At 51.5% G+C, this 27970-nt stretch overlaps 1 protein-coding gene across 3 annotated transcripts in view; it reads right to left on the bottom strand.

Moving 5' to 3' along the window:
- PPFIA1 (PTPRF interacting protein alpha 1) overlaps positions 1 to 27970 on the bottom strand; it is an 82012-nt gene that overhangs the window by 44421 nt on the left and 9621 nt on the right. For all 3 annotated transcript variants that reach the window (XM_019802748.2, XM_002922200.4, XM_019802754.2), the window contains exons 2-7: positions 4089 to 4190; positions 3597 to 3761; positions 2911 to 2985; positions 2456 to 2557; positions 2069 to 2290; positions 477 to 623 (exon numbers count right to left, since the gene is read on the bottom strand). In XM_019802748.2, the coding sequence (XP_019658307.1) occupies positions 477 to 623; positions 2069 to 2290; positions 2456 to 2557; positions 2911 to 2985; positions 3597 to 3761; positions 4089 to 4190 (813 nt within the window). The remainder of the gene's footprint in view (positions 1 to 476; positions 624 to 2068; positions 2291 to 2455; positions 2558 to 2910; positions 2986 to 3596; positions 3762 to 4088; positions 4191 to 27970) is intronic.

Here is a 27970-nt window from a genome sequence, read left to right as displayed (position 1 = left end):
TACCAGACAAACTCACTTTGTTTCCAAGAGGCTGGATTTGGTTTTGCTGTTTAACTCCGGCTGACCTGAGACTACCAGGCAGAGAAGCCAGCATGGCTTCCCAAACCACACGAGGCTCCCGTCCGCACAACAGACTGCATTTCTACACCTGCCGTTCGCCCCCATCCCAGGTACCAACTAAAGTGGCAACTGCCTCCACGCTCTCAGCCACTCCCTCCGCCTTTGGTAAAAATGCTAACAAGCAACAGATTAACGAACAATGAAAACAAAACCGAAGAAAGAATCTGAGGTTACATAAAATCCTAAATAATTAAACACTTGCAAGTTGAAGTAACCCACATTCTTAAACATAATTTTCTAAGGTCATGAAAACTTGTCACTGACACGTGATTTCCAACATGAAAGTCACAGGAAAAAGGTCTTCAACTCCATCAGTAATTACTAAAAGTCGAACGAAGTCCAACAAAAGCCCGTACCTGCCGATGCATAGAGTCTTTATTTGCAATCTCGTTTTCAAGTTTATCGTTAAGGTCGTGCACAGAGGTGGCTTCGCGCTGCGCTGCGAGGTAGCGTTTTTCAAGAGTAGTGATCCTCTCTTCCATGTCCTCCTTCTGAGCCATGGCCTACGTCAAGTATTTCAAAGGGAAAAAAGGCAAATAATTAACGTATGACACTTTAATATGCTCCAGACACAAAAACTGGACTAAATCCTAATTTTTAAATCAAATATAAAATCAGTGTCCTCAAAATTGAGAGAGATGCCAACTGTCTCCAATATGAACGAAAATATATTTACCTCAAATATCCCAAGTATTCCCCTACACGACCGGTAAAGACTCAGCTGTCTTAATACTACGTCTGGCCACTCAGTTTATCAAGCTTACTCTTTCCTACATGATGTTACCAAAGAAACGTGGAATCAAATATCCCAACATTGCAAGGATGCCAGGAGCTGAAGGTGTGAGCAATGAAGGCACAGCCTCTACTGGCCCCCAATACAGCGGGCTTTCCACAGAGCAGAGAGTGGCCTCGCAGCAGACATATCAGTGAGACCCAGCTATCATCTCCCTGGGTAAAAGCTAGATGAAATCTCATCCAATCACCACAAAACTGAAGCAATACTATTAACACATGATGTAATTGGAAGAAACCTTCGGAAGTCTAATACTGCAGCAAATTCTATCACAGGGTATCTGATACTGAAAGTGGGCCTAGAACTTTCTGCCTCTGCCCTTCCTGTCCCCCACCCTTAAGATTCATCTTAGGTCCCTCCCTGTTTACTAAGGAATTTACGTCAGCAAAGTCTTAATACTAAAAGTGATGAGTCTTAAAGAAAGAATTTCAAAATTCTCTGCATATGAAACTCTGCTGCAGAATCTCGGACCCTTGCCAAAGAAGAACAGAACTAAGTAGGTTACAGTATTTCTGCAAATATTTTTGTTTTAAACTCACGTTACGTGAAATTACGCACGCTAAGTTACTACACAGAAGTAAGCCTGTGCATCCACACTCAAGAGTGTGAAAGGGTCTTCCTGCAGTGGGGGTGGGGGTGGGGGGCGCCTGTCAGCTACAAAGGACAGCTTAGAGTGCGTGACAGGAGGGGGTGCCGGAGAAAGTACCCTGCTGTTCGCCTGTTTTTGTAAACAGGACTGGATTCTTGTAAATCACTGCACACGTAGAAATGTCTGCCAGAAACGAGTGTACGTCTACACGTCTGTGCAGCGTGATCCCGATGACCCAAGGGTGAGCAAATCCCACCCTCATGGTGTGTCTGACCTCCGATGTTCAAGAGCACGTGACTCTTCTGGGAGCAGGTGGTCAGAAAGCCAGCTAGCACCGCTCCCTCGGCACAGCCGAGAGGGGAGGCCCACGTCACTGTCGGGGAACGAGCAGCACAACAGATACGACGTGTCGCAGCTCACGTGTGTACCAGAATGAAATGTGAGCCTGACGGAGAATAAATGCAGAGAGCCGGACTCTGCAGAGGGTAGATGTCCACACACAAGGGTCCCACCACACACCCCACATTCAGCTCGACGACAGCACGGCAACGTCTCCTGTCACTCACTTCACGAACATCCCGCTGCAGTTTCGTGTTCACTTCCTCAGACTTGATGAGGTCCTTCCTAGCGGTGTCCAGGTCCTCCTCCAGCTCTGCCACGTGACTGGAGAGGGCGGCCAGGCGCTCCTTCATCTGGCTCTGCTCCTTTGACTGCTTATCTATGATGTCCTGGAGCTCGATGACTTTGGCAAGGTCTTCCTCGTGGCTTAAAGAACCGTCAGAAGATCTCTGGTGGAGAAAAAATCCTTAAATAGCCTTGTTTGGTGAGCTAGGGAACACACACTTCCCGGAAAGAAACAGGTCCCACGATCTATGCTGGCTGTCGGCTCCCACCACTCTTGCGAGCACACAGAGGACATCAGGGAAAGACAGAGAGAAAGCCCAAGGACTTGCCTTTCCATTCGTGCTTGGAGTATTTTCTTGTTCGTGGTTCATGTCAAGCACTCCATCGGTTAGTGTTTTTTTCTGATTATTCTGTTCTTTAAGAATCATGAGCTAAAACCAAAGAAGTAAATATGAGGGTAAAGAGATAAAAAGAAACTTCCCTCGGAAAGATGCAAGTACAAGCTGTAAACACAGGATGGGGGAGAATACACGGCAATGTTGTCTAGCCTGAATACAACTAGGTCAACAACTAGGTCAGTGCTCTCGACTGGACGAGGGGAACGGAAGGGACCGTGTGACTCGGCAGTAAGAGCCTCATGTGCTGGTCACTGGAGTGGCCCGAGAGGTCAGAAAGACCAGTGACACCTGATGGCCAGCACCGCAGGCTTCATACTTCTTACAAAAACAAGGGATAAAAATTAGAACTCCTCTAATCAAATCCTCTGGCGATTTACAGAGCTTACCTCCTTGTGTGTAGCCCCCAGTTCTTCTTCTAACAAACTACACCTTTCGAGTGCTACTCGTAGCCGCTCCCTCACCTGGAAACAGAGGGGTTGAGTGGGTGTGTGTGTATTTAATTACTTCTTAATGTACAGTTACCCTGGGGTCCCATTAGCTTAAGGTAACATGACAGAATGGCCTCAATGTCTTTCACTGATGACAACTGGCTTGTTGGGGCACCTGGGTGGCTCAGTCGGTGGGTGAAGTGTCTGCCTTCGGCTCAGGTCATGAGCCCAGGGTCCTGGGATCGAGCCCCACGCTGGGCTCCCTGCTCAGTGGGGCGTCTGCTTCTCCCTTTCCCTCTGCCCCCCCAAACACACTCATGCGCCCTCTCTCTTTCAAATATAAATAAGATCTTTAAAAAAAAAAACTTGCTTTGTAACAGTTTTAAATTTTACATTTGAGAGAAATCTTCCCCTAAATAAGTTATATCATCCCAATTCTTAATGGCAAATCAATATACAGAATATAATAAATCTTTACACATTTACACCAACTGCTACTTTTTAACCACACAGAAGTCTGTCTTCTTACAGAAAAAGTGTTTACAGGAACTCGAGAAGGTTAAACGCAAACTGCAGTCACACACATGCACGCAGTGCGTCTGACACAGCGTGTGCACACTGAGAACTGCTGGGGCTCAAGGCACCTTTTCGTCCAGAGCTTTGTGGTGCTCGAACAAGGACTTCAGTGCTTTGAGCACCTCCACCTCGCTGGACACGCCCGCCGGGGACTGCGCCTGCCGCTTCACCACCGTCATCCGCAGGGACCGCTCGTGCCTGGACACGAGGCACTCCAAGTGCTCCAGCAGCAGCTGGTGGGACAGACCAAGGCAGAACCATGTTTAAAGAGCACTTTCAATGTCATACCTTAATCTGGGGCAAAAACCCCTTTTAATCGCATGCTAGACCAAACGTGAATCCCTTCAATTCAGTCTAAAATTAAAGAGCCTCCCTCTTAAACGAGTTAAAATAGCGTTAATTCTCATCACGACTCATCAGTCAGGGTCGACCCCACAGGGAAATGCCGACAAGCTGTCTAAAAGCAGACCGAGCGGACAGCACCCCCAGTGCAAAGACAGCAACAGTGCTCCCAGGCAACTCTCAGCCAGCGCTCCAACAGCAAGAATGCGCCTACTGACCCTGGTGTTGTTTCTTTCCGCCTTCAGTTCTGCGATCTCTTCCTCTCTCTCCAGGAGCTGCTCCCTGCAGACGTTGAGCTCCTTAGTAAGTGCTGCGAATTCCTGGGGGTAACAAAAACGGAGGGAGACGGGGGTCTTTAGCCTCCGCGGCCCTCCCCAGCCCACCCAGACTGCCCTTCCCCTGCACCCGTCCGCCACCCCAGAGCCCCACACGCACACAACCCCCTCCTCATGACCTGAGTCCCAGGTATTTTCCCGAGCATGGGGCCTGACACCCAAGGCGAGAGAGACACTTTCAGGTGACTCGCAGATATGCAACTCTGAACCTCTGCTGAGGGGAGAACGCCAGGCCAAGAAGGCCACTGTTCATCCCCAGCCTCCTGTCCTAAGTCAGTTCCTGCCTGTGAAGACCGCAGGGCTTAGAGCAGCCCCGGGAAGAGCCTGACACCACCCAAAAGCTGGTCTGTTAGCCCGAACTGGCTCAGAATAGACCATATAAAATGGACTTTTCACAAATGTTGGTAGGCCTCTTGAAGAAAGGGACAGCTGAAGATTTATCTCTGTAGTCAAACAGAGAACTTTCTAGAGGAAGTATCACTGAGGTGATGCTGGGGTCCCCCCACCCTGCTGTGGGGTCAGTCTCCCGCAATCCTGAGCGCGCCCTGCGACATGACACACAGGCAGGGTCCAAGGAAGTGAACACACACCCTCTGGTAAGATTTTTCTTTTCAAAGGACAAAGGAGGAAATAAAGGTTCACTTAACAATCTGACATTCAAAATACAGAAAGTGGTTAATTTGAGCAATTCTAGAAAATCAACTTACAAACAAGTGGCATACTTAAGGTTCATTCATAAATTAACCCATTGCCACTCAAAGGGAACTTGACCATGGAACGTACAGCATCCCCTGCGATCTGACTTCACAAGGCTGGCCCACAAAAGCCTGTTGAGCCATGATACAGAACCGAAACAGAGCTGACCCGTGAACAACACAGGCTTCCACTGTGCAGGTCCACTTCTATCTGGATTTTTTTCAATAAATACACTGGAAAATTTTCTGGATCTGCAACAATATGAAAAAAACTGGCAGATGAACTGAGTAGCCTAGAAATGTCAGAAAATTAAGAAAGGGGCACCTGGGTGGCTCAGTCAGTTAAGCATCTGCCTTCAGTTCAGGTCACAGTCCTGGAGTCCTGGGATGGTGCCCCATGTCGGGCTCCCTGCTCAGCGGGGAGTCTGCTTCTCCCTCTCCCTCTGCTCCTTTGCTCCTGGCTCTCTCTCTTGCTCGTGCTCTATCTCAAATAAATAAAATCTCTAAAAAACTAAAAAAAGACATGTCATAAGTGTATAAAATACATATAGGGACTAGCCTGTTTTATCATTTGCTGCCATAAAACATATGCAAATCTACTATAAAACGTTAAAATGTCCCCAAACGTCTGCATGCACACACTCGCAGTGCCATACACGGTGCCTTTCGCAGCCAAGAGAAGCATAAAAAAACGTGGAGATGGTATTAAGCCCTCACTGCATGAAAGTAACCATGGGGCATGCTGCACCAGCGTGTCGCTCCGTGCCGCCTCCTGTCACTACTGAGGCAAGCTACAGCGCAGCAGGAATCCGCTAACAATGCCGTGACGCTAATCCTCTCCCATAAGCCGTTCCGTTCTCCGATAAACTGCATAGTGCAGTAGAAAGTGATTTCTTGTGGTTCTTGCCTATTTTTGGGTGTGTTTCCTGCAACACCATAAACCTTGAATAACACCTTGGGACCCATACGAAGTGCCACTCACCAGTGCTGCTGCGAGCGCTCCCAAGAAGCAGAGACAAGTCAAGGCGTTACAAGACTTGTAAGGTGGACTGCTTGACGCGTACGGCAGACTGAGGTCTGCAGCTGCGGCCGCCCACCGCTCAAGAGAAAAGAACCCAGGTAATTCATGAAGTTGTCGCTGCAGCTACCCTGGCAGATGCAAAAACCTTCCACTTTGTGTGAAATCCCTTTTCGTCTCGTACTGAAGATGCAGCCTTTCTGTGCAAGCGGGACTGCTATAGAAAGGTGTAGGTACAGACTCCAGTATGAATCTTCAAAAAGGGGGGAGGTCATTATGTGACAACTTAAAGCCAAAGGAAGGTGATGGGTCTAAAGCTGGAGAATTTCAACGCCAGCGAAAGATGGTTTGGTAATTTTATAAAGATCAAGAGGAAGCAGATGATCCCCCAGACAGCACTGACAGAATCGCCGAGAAGCTGGAACTAAGGTAGCGCTGCGTGCCAACTATACTTCAAACGAGAGGCGGAGAAGAGGGGAGGGAAAATCACTGAGGACAGGACATCTGCCTGCACAGGTTTTTCACACACAGGGAGAAAGTACCACGAAGGATACGTATTCAAGAGGAAGGCACGAGGGGCTGACTAGCCAGTGCACGTGCGGAGGCAGTCAGGTTTGTGATCCAGCCGGCCGGATCTAGGAAGCTGACCCCTGGGCTTGATGGGAAGACACAGACACCAGCAGCCAGTCCTTTGGCTGTGCAACAAGGAGGCCTGGACAACCAGAACCCTTTCTCTGGATCAGTTCCAGCGATGCTTTGTCCCTCAACTTTGGAAGTACCCTGACAGTAAGGGACTGCCTTTTAATGCTCTTCTGACATTGGACAATGTCCTGGCCACCCAGAACCCTGTGAGCTCGACACCGAACATGTCCAGGTGGCCCACGGACCCTGGAGCACAATGTCTCTAACGCAGCCTGTGGATCGGGGGCCGTGAGGACCTGCAAGACTCATTACACATGATCCTTTACCAAAGGACGGTCAACACTATGAAAGTGAACCACAACAGAGAGAACACCTTGAAGTCTGGAAGGATTACACCACTGAAGATGCCGCTGATGTGACAGGAAATGTCGTGAAAGCCACCAAGCCCAAAACAATCAACTCCTGCTGGAGAAAATGGCCCAAATGTTGGGCATGATCCTACAGGATTTATGACACAGCCAATGAGGGAGATGATGAAAGAGACTGTAGATACGGCAAAAAAGCTGGGGGATGAAGGGTTCCGAGATGTGGATCTCGGAGAAATTCAAGGGCTCACAGATGTCACCCCAGAGGAGTTAAGAGAAGATAACGTGACAGAGATGAGAGCTTCCGAACCAGCGCCGGGGGGGAGGGGAAGGAGACTCAGAAGACACCGTGCCAGAAAACAGTGACATGAGGTACTCTGGAGAGGACCTGGCTTGTTCCAGACTGTTCTTGACTTCTTGTACCACGTGGGCCTCCGTGGGTCCACTGAAGCCAAAGCCCACGGCGGAAGCACTAGCAATGTTTACAACGACATTTGTAGAGAAAGGAAGAGACACAATGTCAGACAGAAATGTACTTCCAAAGGTGACACCAGGTGCACCTGCCTTGCCTGAGACGGCAAGAGCTGCCCTCCTCTGCCTCCGCGGCCGACTCCACGGGAAGACGACGAGGATAAGGGCTTCAGGATGACTCACCTCCCCCTAACAGACGGTACAGACCATCGCAGAGCATGGAACCTCACCTGCTGGGCACGCACATCGAGGGCATGTGCAGCCAGGCTGCGTGAGACGCCCGTGTGCCGCCGTCACCTATGCCCCCACCATGAAGAGCTGCGTGTTTGAGGCTTGTATGCAAGTGGACAGCCCATCCTCACACGGGGAAAAGGTGAGCGAGAGTTAGCATAAAACTCATCATGTGCCAGATGTTCTATAACTTTCCTTTCAGAGCATTACCTCACAGAATGCCTCTCTCATTGCAGAAAATGTGTATCAGCCTATTACCGCAATTGTTTTTTTTAAAAGAATAGAACAACGTTTCCAATCCTCCATTATGAGTATGTCTGTAATACTACAGGCTGTAAAAGTTTTATAACAACTCATTCATTAGTGGACAGGCAAGGCTGTGACGAAGAAACCTGCTGATCATGCGAGGCCACCCCAGAGCAGTCACACATAGTGACACAAGAGTCGTTAGACCTGTAAAGAAACGGGAACCTCTCACACCACCTTCTCATCTCCGATGTCTGGCGTTAGTAATACTGGGACATCTGCAGTGCTGCTGCAGGCACTAAGTCATCTTGCACACAGACGACACACTTAGCTATCCATGCAGCTCAGTGCTGTCCATGTATTTTCCTTGTAATTGCCTTAAAATTTTTTCTCCAGCGTACTTTGCTCTAAGAATACAGTATATGATACATACAACATAGAATGAAAGTATTAACTGAGTGTTCGTGTTGCCAGTAAGGCTTCTGGTCAACGGAACAGTATCAGTAGTTCCGTTTGGGGGAGCCCAAAGTTAGATTTGTGACTGCGGGCAGGTCAGCACCCCTAACCCCCAGCTGTTCACGGGTCAACTGTACTCATCCATGGGGAATGAAAAGAACCCGGCAGTACTGTTATAATCAACAACAGAAAAGAGTAAAATTGGGTATTTTCTCTTGAAAGCAGTTATTTCAGGGGGACAAATTGAAGGGGGTGGGGAGGCAGGTAATTTACAGGGCCTGTGAGCATCTTCATGGGTATAATAAGCTAATGGTGATTTTATCTAATCCACCTTCTAAATCAGAGTTTCTTCTTCAAAAACCCCCAACTGTGGGTGATCAGCTGCTAGCTTCACAGCATGAAAAGCCCTACACATCTGCTCCCCGAATCACACATAAAAACAACTATTCAAAGCCTCCAAAACCATCCAATGACATACAACAAATGAAGAAACATCTATGCAAAAAAATCCACAAAAATTCAGGAACAATTCCTAGGAAGGAGCCAGAATTTGACTGGTTTAGTTAGTAGAGACATTTATACCCCAGAGCATTGTTGAAAACAACAGAGCAACTGGCCGGCAATGAGCGGGGGTGGGGGGGGTGGGGGGGTGTCTCGCAGCTAAGAGTGGTCACCGAGGGGGACTTGCCTAGGGGCGAGGGCCTTCAATGAAATCATCCAGCTATTCAATAAACTGGCTGCAATGTTAAATTTACTTTATATATACTTCGCCACGATTCCCTGACACACACACACACACACACAGCACTCTTTGCAGACAAGGCTGTTCCTGCTACAGAACACAGACAACTCTTTACTTCAGTATTTCAAGGCAGAGCCACAAACACAAAGAAATGACAGTAAAACATTAAATGAGAATAACCCGAACGTGTCCTCAAACCTGACTGTCTCAGAGACCCAGCGGGCAGCGCTGGGAGGAGGGACCAAGGCAGGGAAGGGGGGAGGGGCAGGGGAAGCCCTGGTCTCCCATCAGGTCCCGCTCTTTCCTGAGCTACAGAGATTCCTTTCCTATGTGCCAAAGTTAATTCGGCCAAATGCTTTGATTTTCACCTCCTCCAGTAAATAACTAGCTGACCTAATGTTGAGAGATTTGCATCTAATCATCGAGATCTTGTATCAGAAAATACTGTTTGTGTTGTAGGTGAAAGAGAACCTGACCCAAACCAGCCTCAGTGAGAGCTGCGATCACTCACATGGCGGGCAAATCCAAGGGGGGCTGGCTGCAGGCTTGCCGGGCCAGAGCCTTGGATTTTATTTGGTCACCTTGTCCCCTGGCGCAGCAGTCTGGGTCAATTCACTAATTCACTGATTATGTCCGGTCCAAAGTTTATCGTGCTAGCCAATACCTTCTTCACATACTAGATTTTAGATTGTTTTCTGTCGTGCCCTCCTTCCCTTGTTTCACTTCTGTTTCTGCTTTATCATTTCCTGTTTCTCTTCAGGGACGTTCATTTATCTGTTTAAGCATTTAAACAGACTTATTTTGACAGTTTTGCCAGACTGCAGACGGAGTAAATGCATACTTCCATAAGGTGCAGACTCTGGGAGCTGCAGGATCTGGTTTCCAGCTCAGCCTGAGGAGGTCCTCTTGCTGGCACTTCCCTCCCTGCCTAGTGTCCTTCCCTCCCTGCCTAGTGTCCAGCGACCGCCCCTCCAAGCTTTCCAAGGCCTCAGGCCAGAACTAGCTTTCCATGGTGACTGAGGGCTCCTGCTGCCTCTTCCTTACAGGTGGCGTGGATCCTGTGAGAGAGTCACTGGACAGTGTGGCCCAGCCCAGGTATCGCTTCCTACCCTCCGAGGCCCACAACTTCCTATAAAGCCCCAATGTACTGGGGACAGTGCACTGGGGACCTTACGTGGGACGCCTCAACTAAACCCAGCTCCAAACAGGAGTCTGATTTTAGTTCTAATTCCTCTGGACACATTAGTTCCTGTTACCCCAACCTGCAGGAGCCAAGTTTCCTACTGTCCCTGCGTGCTTGGTGCTTGGAGCGCAGCAGGCCAGGGAACCTAGCCAACTCATGCTTACCACGCTGGGTTTCTATTCTGTTTCCGTACTGAAGGGTATTTTTCTCTTGTGGGGGCCTCACTATATATGTCGGTTTACTTGTTTCTCTATTTAAATTTTACCTTTGCACTGCTGTTTGGAGATGAGCTGTGTCCAACAGTGAGTTTACACTGCCATCCTGACCAGAAGCCACAGTTCATTCCAGGGATGGCTGCACACCCACTCCAGCGAACATCGGACAGGCGAGCCCGGCCCCTCTTCAGAGTGCTGCCGCAGGACAGACAGATAAGCTAGCAGGGACCCCAGTGTGGTCAGTGCTCCAAGTGAGAAACGCCCAGACTACCATGGGAGCAGCGTGGAGGTCATCTATGACGGGAGGCGGACACGGGCTCCAAAGGTCTGCCAAAGGAGAGGCGTCGCAGTTGAATTCAGAACAGGAACAGCTACCTGGTAGGTGACAGCCTCTTCACAAAAGCACAAAGGTATCTGGTAGCGGAGAAGGGCGTCAGTGGGCTGCAGCCTGGGCAGTGCGCGGGAATGGGTAAGGGAGGCTGGGCGTGGACAGAGACCAGACAGAAGGCCCCTGCGCACTACAGTGGGGAGTCTGGATTTTATCCCTAAGGCTCTGGGGGTCGTCCACCTACAGACTTTGAGGGCCCTGAACAGGGAGCCCAGGCGGTGCTTGACACAAAGGGTGTGCTCAGAAGGGTTTATGGAGTCAACACAAAGCCCCGGGAGCAGTGCTAGAGTGGGGCTGGAGGAAGAGGTGAACAGTGAGAAGCCAGCTCGGAGCCCACAGCTGGAGAGCCGCCATGGCCCCAGGAGAAATGAGGATCTGGATCAAGACCCATGGTAGAGAGCTGCAGGCCAAGAGAGAGTTCTCAAAACAGGACACTAATCAAGACGCCACGCCACTTGCCGTGCCCTTCATCAGTTTTAAAGGATCCCCTGTATTTGGGGGGGGGTAGGGAGACCCATCGGGTACTGCCATAATGCAGGGAGGTGAGCGGGTCTGGACAGGTTGCACAGTGGAGCCTGCGGAGGGATCCGAGAGGGAGCAAGGCCCAGGAGGACTCTAAGAGTTCTGTCCGGAGCAAGCCAAGGACAGTCAGCATCCCCTGAGAAGGAAGGGTCTGTGGGCAGGGCATGTCTGGAAGGGAGGTCGCACAGTCCAGTCTGGGGCACGCTCCGTTTGGGATATTACAAGACAGTGGCAGAATCAAGTGGAGAGTGCAGCTCCCGGCCCGGAGTTCTTGGGAACGTTGGTACAGGTGGGAAAGCAACCTCACTGAAGGCAAATCACAAGGCACTGAGTGCAGATAAGAAGAGGTGAGATTCAAGCGGGTGCCTATCTGACCCCAAACAGTAGGGAAGCAAGGGACAGAGTGGGAGCGGTCAGCAAGCAGGAGGAAACCAGGAAGGGGACCATCTCAGGAGTCAAATGCTTCCAGGAGGACAGTCACCCGGGTCAGCTGATGCTGGCAGATGAGTCTGCTGACTCATCACTGAGAGGCGGGCCCACTGAGGCAGAGGGCAGCGGGGGCCGGGGCACGGCACTTCCAGAGCAGCAGAGGGGCTGGAGGCCTGACAGCACGAGGGTCAGCAGAGCATGGAAGGAGCAGCAGCAAAGCTGTGGGTAAGGGCGGGGGAGAGAAAGAGGACAGAAAGAGGAAGATCCGGGGTTGAGAGAGGCCCTCTGTGGTGAGAACACAGGGGAGAGGGGGGACTGACCGAGCGGCCACTCTGAGCAGCTGAGAGCAGAGCACTGGGGTGGCACAGCAGGCGGCCTGTCCTGGGAGCGCACGGCTCCTCCATGGGGAGAGGAAAGGCTGCCCAGTGCAGGGGCACAGACCCAGACCAACTGGGAGATGTGTGGTGGGAAATTATGTGAGTCTTCCTCCGATTTCTCCCAGCCTCACTGGAAGTGAAATGCACACAGGGCGGGCAAGGAACACTGAGGAGGAGTGAGAGCTGCCTGCGGGGAGAGGGGCCCAGGGCCACTGGCCATGAACATGCGCAGAGAAGGCACCGATGGGCACAGCATCCTGCCCGCTGAGACAATGAAGTAAAAGCAGCGAGGGGCTAGCCAGGCTGTGGTGGGATTTCAGGCGGGGGAGGGAGAAAGGGGAGCCCTGAGAAGGGCAGAGGGCCGGGACACAGACACCCTGGCAGCGTCCCGGACTGTAGGCCCAGGAGGATCAAATACCAGTGCTTTATTTTTAAGAGTCTTACTATCTACTATGAACAAACCTCACCGGCTTCGAATGAGACCCCCAGTCAGAACGTAACGAGTGGACACCAAACCCTCGGAGGACTTAGGTGCTGCTCCAAAATCCCAGTACGCTCTAGCCACATGAGCTGAGCCTCCCGCGCGAGTCCTGTGCACCCCCCCCACCCCGCCAGCTCGGAAGGACCCATCACAACTGCACCCAAAGTTAGCAGGAGCTGGTCACTCCTGTGTCCCCCAGCTCGTCACCTCGGAGCCTCCTGGATCCTGGCAATGGGCTCCTAGCAAAGGATGGATCACTGCCTCACCCCTCCTGCACTCCGCTACAAGCCCCTCACTCCACACCCCCACCAGCTCACTTTTCCTGTAACTCCTCCATCATCAAAGGCAAGTCTGAGTCCAAAGTCCCTTATGTTTTTCATGAATCCCAACTGTCTTTGTTCACCTATGAAGAGAATACATTTACTTGCCATCATTTTGGGTAAATATAAGTATTTCACAAAATAAATTCAAGAGCCTGAACCATTCTATGATACACTGCTTTGGCTATGGGAGAAAAAGAGTTTCTAAAATTTGACAATTATGCTCACTCAAAGAAAAACCTTTCTCTTTGGACAAAAAAATTCAAGTGAAAAAGTATAAACCAAATTTAAACTTAGGAGTTCAGATAAACATTCGACAGGAAATTCCACAGTTTAAGATTCCACAAGCACGTTCACATGTGCACTGTGCGGACTCCTGCTGCAGAGCAAGCCGAATGCAGCAGAACCAAGCCCGATAGGAGCTGCGAGCGACCGACCGCACAGCACCGATGGGCCTGGCGGGAGCACATGTTCTCCTCTTTAGAAAACATGCTTATTTAAGAAACACGTAAGCCAAACATACTACTAGTGACATTCTGTTTACTGTAATCAAAGTCTGAAGTGTTTTTTGAACCTGAATAGAGACGACAATGCCTAGAATATGCTCATTTTAATGAGACCTAAGTCTGAGCAAAGCAGACCCACGTTTCTGTCTGACCTTCCTAGGACTGAGAACAAGAACGCAACAAACCACGAAAATCAGTTTAAGAACTTGGTTTCACACAGTGCTTGAAAATGTTGATACTGATCATTTCTGGCTCAGATCTGGGTAACAGGTTCAGATCATACAAACCAGACACGACTGATCAAAATCCACACTCAGGCCAATTTTAAATTAAGTCCCATGGCTCACATGCGACGCTTAGCTCCCAAAGTGACGAACACGGTCGTCACAGTGGTTCCAGCAGGAGGACTCTGTGTGGAAAGCAGCGGCAGTGCCTTGCCCTGCCTCCCAAGGTCCTGACCCCCCCCCTTCTCCTGCCCTGTTCCCCGGTCACCCCGAGTTACATTTCCATAGCCTTTGGTTTCGATAATCTCCATCACTTCCTCCATTTTATTTCTTAATGACTCTTCACTATTCTGCACATCTGCTGAAACAAGAATAAAGCTGCAGAGAAGGCAGATAATACATGTTCTCTCCATGTAGGGACACAGAGTGCAACAGACAGAAACAGGCTCGAATTTTTAGCAAACAGAAAGGAACACCCGAAAAACTGACTTGCTGAACAGGCTTGGATTATTTTCTGTCAGTAGAAGCTATCTGCCTCAGCCTGAGGCTTAAAAGCATGCCAGATTTTGAAAACTGCAAGTTTATATACTAATATAAATGAAGGAGCAAATCCTAAGTTCTGAAGCCCCAGTGCCTTGATTAAAAGTATGCTCAGGGGCGCCTGGGTGGCGCAGTTGTTAAGCGTCTGCCTTCGGCTCAGGGCGTGATCCTGGATCCCTGGGATCGAGCCCCGTGCATCAGGCTCCTCCGCTGGGAGCCTGCTTCTTCCTCTCCCACTCCCCCTGCTTGTGTTCCCTCTCACTGGCTGTCTCTATCTCTGTCAAATAAATAAATAAATCTTTAATAAATAAATAAAAGTACGCTCAGAAAGGTCACATGTAGGGGCGCCTGAGTGGCTCAGTCGGTTGAACGTCCGACTCTTGATTTCTGCTCAGGTCTTGATCTCAGGGTCAGAAGATCGAGCCCCACGTTAGACTCCGTGCTCAGCAGAGAGTCCGCTCCTCTCCCTCTTTCGCTCACTCTCTCTCTCTAAAATAAATAAAAAAATTTTTTTAAGAAAGGTTACGTACAGCTATCTATGCTATGCGAAGTTTATGTATAGTGATCTATACAGTAACACACTGATGGGAGAAGATGGGCGGGGGACACTGAGAGAGAAAAGAGCAAACTTTACGCCTTTGTAGAATGGGGCCCATGGGCTCATCAGACTTACTTGGAACCACTATGAATGCAGTGGCACTGGGTTTTCAAACACTGACTAGTATTTACAAGCATTAAAATAAAATTCATAAGCAGTTAAAAAATTCCAATATATATAATTTATTTTTCCTTGTCAGTTTCTTTAAGCAACAGATACTGACAAAATGTATGCTCATACTGAGTATTTAGTGATGAAATAATCAAGATTGTATAATCTGAGTCCAAAAAAACATGGTGCAGACAGTATTTCAAGGTGATCTCAATTTGGGTAAAAGCAAACACATCCTAGGATTCTCTATATAAGACAAAATATAGACGGACACCCACCTGATGAAGATTACCCACTGTGGCTGGGAAAGGGGGCTGGAGATGAGACTTTCAATACATACTCCTCTTTAATTCAATTTTAAGTGTGCATTTTCTTTGTATGTAAAAATAAAATAGCAATCCTCCCTTCCTTGTTCTTCTTCCTAACAGGCCAAAACTACAGGACACGAGCACGATGCTCACAGCCCACGTGGACGCAGCTTTCCCGTGAAGTCACCAATTCTTCCTCTTGCTCTCTTACCAGTCCCTGCATCTTGACTTCCGCCCTCATCACTTCACTGCAAGAGCTCTGGCTGAGACTCCAGCGATGCCCTCATCTTTGCCGGTCCTGGCCCCCTCCACCTGCCTGATCCGGGAGCCCCTGACCTCCTCCCTCCCTCTCTCTCCTGCCTCATCCTGTTCCCATGCTCTCTGCTCATCCCATACCTGCTGGTGCTCCCACGACTCCATCCTAGGGCCCCTGCCCATCCTACACACCGTGCCTGCCTGACCGGTGTCCAAGGCTGCTGCCACCGCCACCCCCCACCACTCTGGGCAACTGTCCACCTGCCCATGACACATCTCCATGTCTTCCAGGAGGCTCAAACCATCTTCCCCAAACCAAGTTCGTCAGCATCTCTGTGCTCCCGTTCCCACCCGACTCTCCACCCCGGCAGAGTACAGGACTGCATCCACCCGGCCGTGCAAGCCAGACACCTGGGCCCGCTGCCGCCTTCTTCCCCCCCCCCCACGCTGACTGACTGCTGGCTACGCTAACTCTACGTCACACCAGTATCTTCCAGAATGTCTCTGCTGCCTCATCCTTTGCCTAGACAGCATGTCTCCTTAGTCTGCAGGGGTGGTTCCAGAAGTCAGCTCTGCAAGTTCTGCCCCTGCTTCTCTCCCCGGCCTCTGTGCTTATCACTTTCTGCCTCATGCACAACATATGGTCCTACCTCACCCACAGTTCCTGAACATGTTTTGTTCCTGTGCTGCTCCTTGACACACAGTTGTCCCCCCTGCCTCAGACCTGCAGAGTGGCCAGTCTTCCCCTGACCAGGCCAAACGCATGTTTGCCCTGGAGGTTTCCTTTCCGGTGCTGGGGAGGGGGGGCAGAATATGTATTTTGCCTTTTGTTTTGTTTTTTCCGCACTGTACAGTCCCCTTCAGTGCTCAGCACCCAGCAGTGCGGAGGCCGGGCAATGGTTCGGGCTCCAGGCGTCTCTGGCACAGGCACACTACGAGAGGCCCGCGGACAAGGGCACACCAGCAGCGCGTCAGCACGCGCGAGAAGATGTATTTTAAAGAGCTTCCTCACGTCATTTACCATCCTTCCGTGTTGAGCAACAACTCACCTTTACAATCCCAGACCGGTCTCTAAGTTCTCCATCTGGGTCGCTCGTCTACAAATGTGGGTCGCAGCACCTGCGCCCTACCCCAGCCCGCAGGTGAGACAACCAAATGAGCACAGCGCCCGCGTGCCAGTCCCCAAGGCAGGAAGCGCCGACACTCGTCCTGCAGCCCCGTCCCCGGGCACGCCCCGCTCTCATGAGAAGCCCGCTGCTCCACGGACACAGGCACCTGATGGGGTTCGGGGTTTGGACTGATGCAATCTGCCATATTGCTAAAATGATTACCCAATGTTAATTCGGTTCCTAACAGCATCCCCACACGAGATGAAAAAGGAGCACACCGCACTCAGTTTCAAGTCTAGGGAGGTCACCCTGGGCGCCCAGCCTCCCCTCACTCCCTCCCATCACCTTCCACACTTTTCACGGAACAGCCTACGCTCTCCACCGCCACTTCCTGCGCATCCCGCACTCGAGTGCTTGGAGCCTGTCCCCCCTCTCCTCACAGCTCCCCACCTGCTCTCGGGAATCAGCAAAGCCAAGCAGCGTTAAGGACCTGCAGATCCTGGGCCCCCACTTCCCTCCTGCACTGGATCCTGGGCCTGGGATGCAAGTCACCGCTGGGCCCGATCCTGTCTTGCAGAATTAGCCTTGGCTGAATACTGAGGTGCCCCTGCTACCAATGTGAGCTCAAAGTTGTCCTGTCAAAACCGGAATGTGATTTTCATTTGGAGAAGAGAAACAAAATAAAAAACACCACGGTAGTGTTTTTAAATTTGCGGACAGACTGGGTTAAGACCCCACTATGCACAATGTTAAGAGCAGCTTTATCCGTAGTTGCTGAAACCCAGAAGCAACTGAGACGGCCTTCAGCAGGTGGACGGACAAACAAACTGTGGGACGTCCAAATGACGGAGAAGTAATCAGCGCTGAAAAGAAAGGAGCCATCCAGCCAGAAAGGACGCGGAGGACCCTAAAATGCACCTTCCTACGTGAGGGAAGCCGGTGTGAAAAGGCTGCATACTGCAGGATTCCAACTCTGACATTCTGGAAAAGGTCAAACTACGGAGACAGTAAAGAGAACAGGGGCTGCCAGAGGTTAGGAGGGAAGGAAGAATGAACAGGCGGAACACAGGGGATTTTTAGGGCAATGAAACTACTCTGTATGACACTAAAATGATCTTGACACATTTGTCTACACCCACAGCATGTGCACCACCAAGAGTGAACCCCAGTGTAAACTATCAACCGTGGGTGACGATGATGTGTCCGCACGGGATCACAGACCGTGACAGGTGCGCTGCCCTGCTGGGGATGTGCACAGTGGGGGAGGCTGCCGGGCACATGGGCAATCTCTGTACCTTCCTCTCAGTTTTGCTGTGAACCTAAAACTGCCCTAAAAAAACAGTGTCTATTTGGCCTGGAAACTAGGGAGGGTGCATGGTGGGTATCACTACTTCCAAACCACCTCCATTGAAGGCTGAACCCGAAAATCTTGCTGGAGGCTGCGGTCCGCCTCCTGCTACAGAGGCGCTGCCAGGTGGCGAGAACATAAGCACACCAGACGGCCCGCCTGGCCTGCCCGCACTGAAATCTGATCACTTTCCGTGACTTGTCCGGCTTTTCTCTCTCAGCATCCCGCGTTCCAGGTGCAGCACGGCGCAGCACATGGTGGTGCTTCATTCACGTTTATGGCCGAATAATACTCCACTGTGTGGACACGGCATGCCGTGCTCGCCCCTGCACCTGCTGACAGATAACCGGGTCACTTCCACGCTCTAGCTGTCACGCAGAATGCTGCCGTGAGCTCTCCTATACGAGTTCTTATGTGGACTTACGCTTTCTTTCCTCTTGGTGCACCCAGGAGGAGACACATTTCCTTGCAGGGTAAGGGAGTGCACCCTCCGTTCCTGTCTCTGACTTCCGGTTTAAACGTCCAGCTGTCTTAGCCACCACTCCCTTCCTCTCTGGAAGGTATGCCTTTTAGGGAAAAGGTGCTGTCTCCTCACAGGCAGTAGGTATAAATCTGGCTTCACATACTTTTATCTTTCTGCTAAAGAGCAAACCAAACTATTTTCAGTGGTTGCTAGCATTTCAGTATTTGAACAAGTAACTTCTTACCATTAGGACGATCTGAGATACGAATGCACATGTGTATCAGCACAGATGTCCATCTCATGCACTTCAGAAACCAGTGTGCAACATTAGTGAGGTATTCATGGACAAAAACATTACAAATGAATTTTAAAAACTTCTCCCTCTCCCTTTGCCCCTCCTCCCCGCTTGTTCTCTCTCCCTCTCAAATAAATAAATAAAATCTTTAAAAAATGAAAATTAAAAAACAAAAACAAAAACAAAAACAAAAACTGTGAGACCAGAAATGGCCTGTCTGACCTTGACAGTCTAAAGCCAAAATCAGGAACAGTGTAAAATCCGTATTTCCACAGAGATGTTTTGGTCATAAAAAACTTCTTAAAAACTGGTAACAGCAGCAGCACTGGAAGGGGGCTTGGGACAGAGCTTTTCACCGACAAACCTTTTCAAACTATTGTCTTTGGGTCCAGTAAGAAAGGGCCGCATCTCCCACACAGCAGGCACTACAGTTAGGGGCTCCCCGCTTATCCAGGGTTTTTCGCACACGTATTCCTTTCCCCCTTGCTTCTCCTCAGTTAAGGACATCACTGAAGAGGTTTCCGAGTGGGCTCATAAGGACGCCCTCCCGTTTACAGCCGCTCTGACGGCAAACAGGAATGAACACAAAAGCCGTCCTTTACTCCCCTACTGAAGACGCTGCCCATCTTCCGCTCACAGACAACGTGGCAACGAGTAGCTCCGTACCTGTGCCTTTGCATCTGCGGGACAACAGCTCAGCGCGGCCTCCTGCGGCGCGCGCGCTCTCCCCCCCCCCCCCGGGGTCTCTCTAAAATAAATAAATAAATCTTAAGGAAAAAAAACTGTCGAAAGTCCTGACTACTGTAATACATACTACTAGGACTGCGGCTTACACAGGCCCCTCTGACTCAGGCTCGGCCCTCTATATTTATTAAAATAAACAGAGAGAGAAAACGGTTTATTCCAGTTGCATGCTAAGTTCCTCTAACATGCTTATTTTCCACCTCCAGTTACATCACATGGATTTAAAATATCTCCACGAGATCCTTAAACTATATTCTCCACTCTTCTTTGCTGTGACAACAGTCGTTCACCTGTGGTGAGCCATCTGGGAACCCTAGGATACCAACCACCATGTGGGCATTCCCTCGTGCCTACCAAGAACCCTCGCTGCAGGACACCTGGCAGATCGCGGCTTCCTCGCTCACACGCCGCCAGGTTCTAGGACCACGGGAGGTCCTGCCCGAGGATGCTGGTCGTCTCCCTCCCAGCTTCGGCAGCACCATCAGAACACGGACCAAACAAACGTATGGAAGTGACGGCAAGTGTCCTTCCCCTGATGAGCGCCCCTGCCCCTCTGGTCACGTGCAGTCACGCTGGTCCCCGGCGCCACTCAGGCACCGCCCTACGGTTTACAGGCCAGGTGCCACTGGCGAGTCAGGGTGTGCACGGGGTGCGTGTGAGTGAGCTGCGCCTCCAGCACACGGCAGGCGTGCTGTCTGTTCCCGTGAGCACTTCGGTTCCGCAGAGAAAGCCTTCATCAACTCTTCCACACATGGTCAGGCACTCTGAGATGACTTCGTGACCTTCATTGAGTTAGAAGGCTCCATCTGTGTGGGAGTGTTCAGACACGGCCTTCCAGGCCCTCACAGGAACCAGCAGGCACGAGCGCAGGGCAAGCGCTGTTAAGAAGGACCTCCTCAGCGGTGCCACGAGGCTGCTCTGTTAACAGGATCAGAAATTTTGACCCGCTCCTAGCAGGTACCCGAGAAGAGCAGCAGGCTGCATGCAACAGGGTCCCCCAATACTGCTTGTGACCGCGGGGGCCCTGTGGAGAGAAGCCAGAGACAATGACGGAGAGCCCTGGCCAGCATTTCACAGGAGTGGGAGGCGATGTCTGAAAGCCCTAGCCCAGAGCACGGGAGGCCCGGCCGGCTAGCAGGCCTCCGGCTCCCCTCTCAGTCCCTGACACGGCTTCTGAGCACACCGCCTGGAAGACGGGCCTTTGCCGACGGAGGGAGGCCTAGACAGCAAACTGTAGCGGCAGGCGCAGGGGCCCTGCCGTGCTGGCTCAGTAGACAGGCCAGCGCGGGGACATGCAGTCGGCAAGCCGCCCCGGCTGCACTGGCAGCCGCTCCCCATGCCTGGCGGCCCGTCGAAGACGCAAGTGCTGCGGGTGTAAGGCTGTGGACTGCAACTGCGGGTAACAAGCACAACAGAACTTGAAAACAGCTCCTGATTCTCTCTCACGCCATTTTCAGAACAAGACTGATATTGCCTCCGAGGAAACCACATAGCTGGACTGCCAGAAATGACCAAATAAAGGGTTTACTGTCAAGAAGGAAGCGTCTCTACAGCCTGAGGCGCCTGCCCCTCCACACCCGTCCCTGTCCCGACTGCACTCGTCCCACCATAATCCTCCTCAAGAAATGTCATCAGAGCACTGAAGCCAGCCCTTGGTAGCCCCTGTCCGGTGAGCTCCCGCCCTCAGCGCCGCCCCAGTCCCGCACGCCTCCGCGCACCTGCGCCCGCACGGTGCCCCTTCCACACCTGCCGCCCCGGCCCCATGGCGCCCTGGACGCCGACGGCCCACGCTGAGCTCGGCGCCCTCCCTCCACAGAAGGGCTCTCCCGGCCCACCATCTCTCCGCGCCACCGCGCTACGACACACTCGGTTTACCCACGACCACTCGCTGCTCTGCTCAGGGAAGAGCTGCTCCCCACGCCCCGGCAAAGCAGCCCGGTGAGTGTGGGTGTCCCAACAACAGGTACGCGCAGTACGGAGTGGGTAACATACAACCTCGGACAGCAGGTTGCCGCTCTGCCAATCTTCGTAGACTCTCATGGTTCTGCACATTCACGTCCTGCAAACCGGTCTGACAAAAGCCTCGGTCACAAACACCTTTACTCTCTGATTGATCAAGAAGGTATCTCTGAACGAATCAAAGCTCTCGGCACAAAACCATAACTGAAGGTACCTTATTGAGGAATGTCTCTGTGGCTCTGTTCAGCTTAATAGATAGAAATATACAAACTTAAGAATGAGCAGCCCTTTTAATTTGGACAAATAACTTACTGAGCAAAATCAAGATGTCTGAGATACCAGCCAAGTACTTAGAAGATACAATATTCATTTCAATAACGTCGTATTTGCTTAATGTTTTATGGTTTTCAAACTTGCTTCCTACCTTCTACTGTTATTCTCAGCTACCCTGTAAGGCACACATATTACCTCATTTTACGAATCAGAACACAGGCCCCGGCAGGTCAGCGATGTGCAAAGGTCACCGTGTTAATAAGTGGCTGGGGAATCAGAATTCAATACGGATGCCAAGAGGATGGCAAGCACCCACAGCAAGTCCCCACGCCAACCCCCAATCACCCCAGCCCCGACTGGGTTTGCACACAGACGCCTCACACCTCTCGAGCACCCACTCGGCGCACGCAGTTGTGGCCAGGGTCGTTTCGGCGCTCACTGAATCTGCATCTCCTACTGAGAAATCATCAGGATGCTCAAGTTTACACATAGCCACACAGTCTCAGAGGTGAGACACCCTGGCCAAGAGGTCGGTATGCAGGGCCTGAGGATTGAAGTGGGGCGGGGGTAGGGAAATGTACTCAGCATTGAGGGGTACAGAAGGGCCAGGCGTGACCCACAACTGTCCTCACACAGAAACAAAGAGGCGGCCACAGACCTCTGAGAGCTCCCTCTGTGACCCCTGCCAATCAAGGACGACCTTGATACACACTCAATACTACTTTATTTGAAGATTTTATTCAGGAGAGAGCGAGAGAGAGCACGAGCGGGGTGGGGGGGGAGGGAGAAGCAGACTCCCCACCAAGCAGGAAGCCCGACGTGGGGCTCGATCCCAGGACTCTGGGATCATGACCCGAGCCGAACGCAGCCGCTTAACCACTTAACCAACGAGCCACCCGGGCGCCCCACACTCTAAGTACTGTTTCATCTGTGTTTTTCTTAAAACTGATGGCATTTTTAAACAGTGGAGAAAAAATAAAAATAGAAAATAAAAGCAGCCCCGGGCCTCAGACCCCATCCTCTTTGAGAGGTGAGACAGTCCCTAAACCTCAGAGGGCATCGGGTGCTCACAGCAAGCCTGGAGAGACAGGTGGGGTGTGACACGGGGAAGGCAGGGAGGCACTTCCCGACAAGGGAGCTGTGTAGGCCCAGGGGAGGGGAGCATAGTGAACAGACTGGTTTGGCCAGAACGAGGGGGTCTGGAGAGGAAATGGGGTGGAAAAGTTGAGTTGCACCAGAACATGGAGCTGTGAGTGCCAAACTGAAAGAGTCTGGATCTTGCCCCTGCGGCTCCCAGGGATGGACACTGCAGGAAACCTGGCCGCGCACGGTCTGGGTTCAGCCGAGGGCGGCAGAAAGTGTGTGCTGGGTGGCCTAGAAAACGAAGAAGGTGCGAAGGTGCGAGCAGAGCCTCACCACGTTGGCCTGAGGCATAAAGTGACCAAGCTAGGGTACTGGAATACAAAAGAAAGTAAAAATGACACTGGAAAAGAAGACAGGGATAGAAACCATGCTGTGGGATAGGGGGCTGAGGGAGGAGTAGGGTGGGGTGAAGCCGGGGGCGGGGCTAAGAAAGGGGAAGGGAGGCTGAAGCCAGGGGATGGGGGGCTGAGAGAGGAAGGATGATCACAGCTCTGAACTTGACATGCAGCAGGGCATCTCTGGGCTGTGTGTAAAGGCCATGACAACAGATGGGGCTGGGACACGGAAGGAACATCACAACCCCGGGGCTGAACACAAATGCAGTTTCCTCTTCCAAAGGGGAGACTGACCCCACAAAGTGGACGCATCTCCAAGGTAGCAACAACAGAAAAGAGTGGAAGCAGTAATGTATTTCCTAGTCCTGGGTGTGAGACCCTTGTCCCATGAAAACAATTCTCCAAATGTCTCAGCAAGTGCTTCTTTTCCCTCTTTCCACAGAGGCTCCCTAACGGGAAAACCGTGCGGGCACAGTAAACCCACAAAGAGTGGACACAAGCACCAGGCAATCTAAGCTCCCTCTAAGTGACTGACAGGTTTTTGGGGTTTTTTTAAAGATTTTTTTTTATTTATCGGAGAGAGAGAGCATGAGCGGAGGAGGGAGAGGGAGAGAGAATCTCAAGCAGACTCTGCATTGAGCTTGGAATTGATGTGGGGCTCGATCTCACGACCCTGAGATCATGACCTGAGCCAAAACCAAGAGTCGGACACTCCACTGACTGCACCCCCCAGGCGCCCCAATGACTGTTTGTAAAGTCAGTCTGAACCAGCATTCTGTGTGCCCATCCCACTTTCTGTAGTACTCCTGTAAAACTTGCCAGGAGAGACCCTCAAGGTGAACGGACAAGGGAGGCAACACAGGGAGTGTTTCAGCGCAGAGCAGACACACGGTCCAAGCCAAGACTTGCAGCAGTGTGCCTGCTGAGCGCCATGCAGCCCCGTGGGTAGCACACTGGGGCTTCTAGGCCAGCTCCACGGGCTGCAGCGGCCTGCGGGCTGCTTCATAAACAGCCTGTCTTACCAACAACTGCAGCTTCTCCGGAAAAAACCTCCCTTCCTCAGAGCACCTTGCCCCTTAAGGAGCAGTCCTGTGCAGTGACACCCAGAGAGGACAGCACTGGCCACTCAGGGTTCAGGTAACGCGTGCTGAGTCTGTCCACGGGAACGTGCTTCAAGCAATCTCTCAATTCACCCCTGAACCTCGCTGGGAGCAAGTATCTCTGTAGTTGGCACAAGAAAGCCCCCTTGGAACCTACATTCCTTCGACGTGGACGCTTCATCCTAAGCACCGCCTGCTCTATCCTTCACGGGCCTTACTACACACGTCAGACGCAGCACTTCTCGTCCTTTCTCCTTGAAATGCAGTGATGAGAGTAAGGATAAGAAAGGGTAGTGATATAATAAAGAGATAATGGAAGGAAGAAACTCCAAACCACCCATTTCAATCCTTATTTGCTAAGGGTCCTTCCTTTCTTCCCAGGGGAAGCTGGGGCAGAGGGTAGCCAGCTGGGGCAATTCTTCCTCATCAGCCCAGCCAGGGAGCGCAGGAACACCCGCCACAGGGCTAAATGCTACATGCACCCTTTGGTTTTACAGGCACAACTGTCCATCCCGTTAGCCCTGCTGTGGCCATTTGTCACCGACTCTGGCCACACAGCCTCCGGGCCCCCTTCCCGCCCCTCAGGAGCAGTGCATGGCCCAGGGGGTACTGAGAGCTGCCGGCACTGGCTCTCCCAGCCTCTCCCGGAGGTGGGGACGGCGCAGGGCAGCCCCGGCCCAGGTTACAGGCTCGGAGCCCGACTGTGAACGCCAGGGACAGGAGCCAGGCTGACAGGAAGCTTCCCCAGAGCCTTCCACAGCAGGACGGGGCGCTCCCACCTTCCAGAAACACCGCCAGCTCCTCAGTCCTCGCAGTACTCTACCCTCCTGCACTCATCGCCCGGGCAGCGGGCTGCCCCGACGCAGCACGCTCGTCGCACCGTGCCTTCTATCTCCACAGCGGGCAGCTTCACCCCTCCTCTCGACGGACGTGTGAGGCGCATCACAGCACACCACCCCTCCACCGGAGCCCCACGCTGTGGGCACCGGGGGCGCCGAGGGCTGCGGACGTCGTGCGTGTCCGTACGGTCTGCACTCCCCGCTGCTGGCCACAGCTGCCTTTGGGAATGAGAAAGAGAAGAGCTCTCCACCATAGCCCAACTTCCTTGTGAAGAGGCTTCAGGGAGGCGATCCCTCTCTGGAGGCTCTGAGGCCATCCATGAGGGCTATCGTCTCACCGAATCTCTCGGACAGCCGTCTCCCAGCCCGTGCACGGTGCCTCGCACGTGGCAGATGCGCTAAGTGACCGCGGACTAAGATGGAAGCTGCTGCCCCCCGGTACGACGTACTGACGAGGACACTGGAAGCTCGGGGACGAGGTCACGAGGGATAGACCGCACGCAAGCCCCAGGCTCTGCTGAGCCACCGTGAGCTCGGGGCGCTGGGGACCGGCGGTAGACTCAGGCCGAAGCCCGGGAGAGGCGGAGGCGTGCTGCACGCCTGCTTTCAGCGGGCCGCCTGCTTGAGGAGGCGGACGCGTCTGCTCCGGGAAGATGAGCCCAACAGCAGGACGACAGCAGCCCGGCTTGCGCACAGCCTCGCCGCGGAGCGCGCGGGCGGTGGAGGTGAGGAGGCGGGGCCTCGGACAGCACCGGGCACGGCACAGGGTTTCTGGACATTCGCCTCCACGGATGTCACCCACGGAGCCCTTCACAGCATATCCGACTGTTGACATGAACACTCAGCTCGTCGAAACCATCTTCCCCACCACCTCTCTGTTTATTTCAGGGAATACAGGACACCCCGACCTGACCTGCCATCCATGTTTCCCCATAAACTATTCTGCAGGTGTGGGAAGAGTGTGCCCTAGCTTCTTAACAGCACCTTAAGATTTCAAGAGAGATCAACCGCTGAGAAATATGGATAAGCCTCAAGGAGAACCTTAACTTTCATCCACATGATTCAACTTCAGCATGCCACTGCCCAAAATCAATTTTTATATTACCGTTGGCAAAGGTTTCAAACTACATAGGCAGGAGGGATAATTAGCCCATTTGCAAAGCAGAAAAACTTGGAAATGCAAGATACGCTTCAAGCTCCCAAATTTATTTTCAGAGCAAAATGACATCTCCTCCTCGGAATGAGAATGAGACCCTGACAGCCAAGAGTAAAAACTCCATGGGTGGACCTTGCCTGCCAAATGAACCACAATCCCAGTCTGCAGAATTCAGCCAAGAGCTTGCTTCGAGCTATGGGGAAAAACCTACAAAGTGGAAACATTTTGTCCACATCTCTAAATGAGCATTAGCAAGTGCCAACAAAGCCTTCGCTGTGCCTCATTTCTGAGGGTGAAACGGCGCACAATTACTAATGGCACCAGGAGAACAGGCAAAACCCAGGACTAGCTCATGCAAACCAGGACACGTGGCCACCCCCACCGGTTACAGGTGGGTGACTCAGGGACAGGGGAGCAAGACTCCTGTGAGTGCCTTTTTCTAGAATTCTGACTGTTAAACCATGTAAATGCTTTAGGTATTTGTAAACAACTGCAAAAGAAAAATCCAAACCCTAAAATTGGGAATAAACAGAAACAAATGAACCTAATGGTATATCAATTTCATATGGTTATGTGACCAATCACACTGCTTTAAAACCCATTACTCTAACTGTACAGTCTTAAGACATATTAATTCTAAGACCCAGAAGAACTGCAAAGACATTCTAAAACTTTGCTCAGTAGGGTGGTTATACCAATATGGCATTAGAAGGCTGAAACTGCTTTCTGTACATCATAGGGTAAAGAAAATAATGCTAACATCACTAGAAATTATAAGACAAGAGACATAAATATAAAATAAATCAGGGAGAAGCTAAATTTTAATTTGTGAATGGAATAGCAAGAGGAACTCCAAGTTTCTCTTTCTTTTTGTCTAGCTCTGTCTCCAAAAAGGACCTAAAAGATGCTACCCCAGGGGCGCCTGGGTGGCACAGCGGTTAAGCATCTGCCTTCGGCTCAGGGCGTGATCCCGGCGTTATGGGATCGAGCCCCACATTGGGCTCCTCCGCTATGAGCCTGCTTCTTCCTCTCCCACTCCCCCTGCTTGTGTTCCCTCTCTCGCTGTCTCTATCTCTGTCGAATAAATAAAATAAATCTTTAAAAAAAAAAAAAAGATGCTACCCCAGCGACAATGAGCACACCTATCTCATTTACATTTCTGAACATCATTTCCCCATTAACAGGAACCAGGGCTCCTCAGAGGAATGATTTCAGATCCGAGGCAGGAAAAACACAAAGTGAGCCTGGGACAAATTCATGTGCCAGAAAACAGTGAAATGTTCAAAGACTAATAGGGCCTTGGCAAAAGGACACAGGAGCCCATCTGAGGGGGACAAGGCAGCATCTAAGGAATGATGATGATAATTGAGTGTGATCACCGAATAAACACAAATGCAAGTGTGCATTACAAGGGGGAGAAGGACAACAAGGGGTGCTCTTCACGAAAGAGGGTCAGTCAGTCCAGGAAGAAGGACTGAGGGCTGGACAATCCCCTCTACAGCTTCCGACAGGACCTGGTGTGGGCAGGACGCAGCGGACGATGCAGCCCCAGGGGACTTCCTGTGGCTCCTTGTAGCTCCCACAGGTCAGAGGGGTCTGTGGTCACCCCACAGCCCACTCCTACCTCTGACCACAAGAACGGGCCGCTGGAAACCATGAGCCTCCCCCCAAGTAGTGC

This window comes from Ailuropoda melanoleuca, chromosome 16 (genome assembly GCF_002007445.2).
Source record: "Ailuropoda melanoleuca isolate Jingjing chromosome 16, ASM200744v2, whole genome shotgun sequence".
Lineage (NCBI taxonomy): Eukaryota > Metazoa > Chordata > Mammalia > Carnivora > Ursidae > Ailuropoda > Ailuropoda melanoleuca.
The sequence above is the reverse complement of the archived record's forward strand: the minus strand, read 5'-3'. Positions and strand labels throughout refer to the sequence as shown.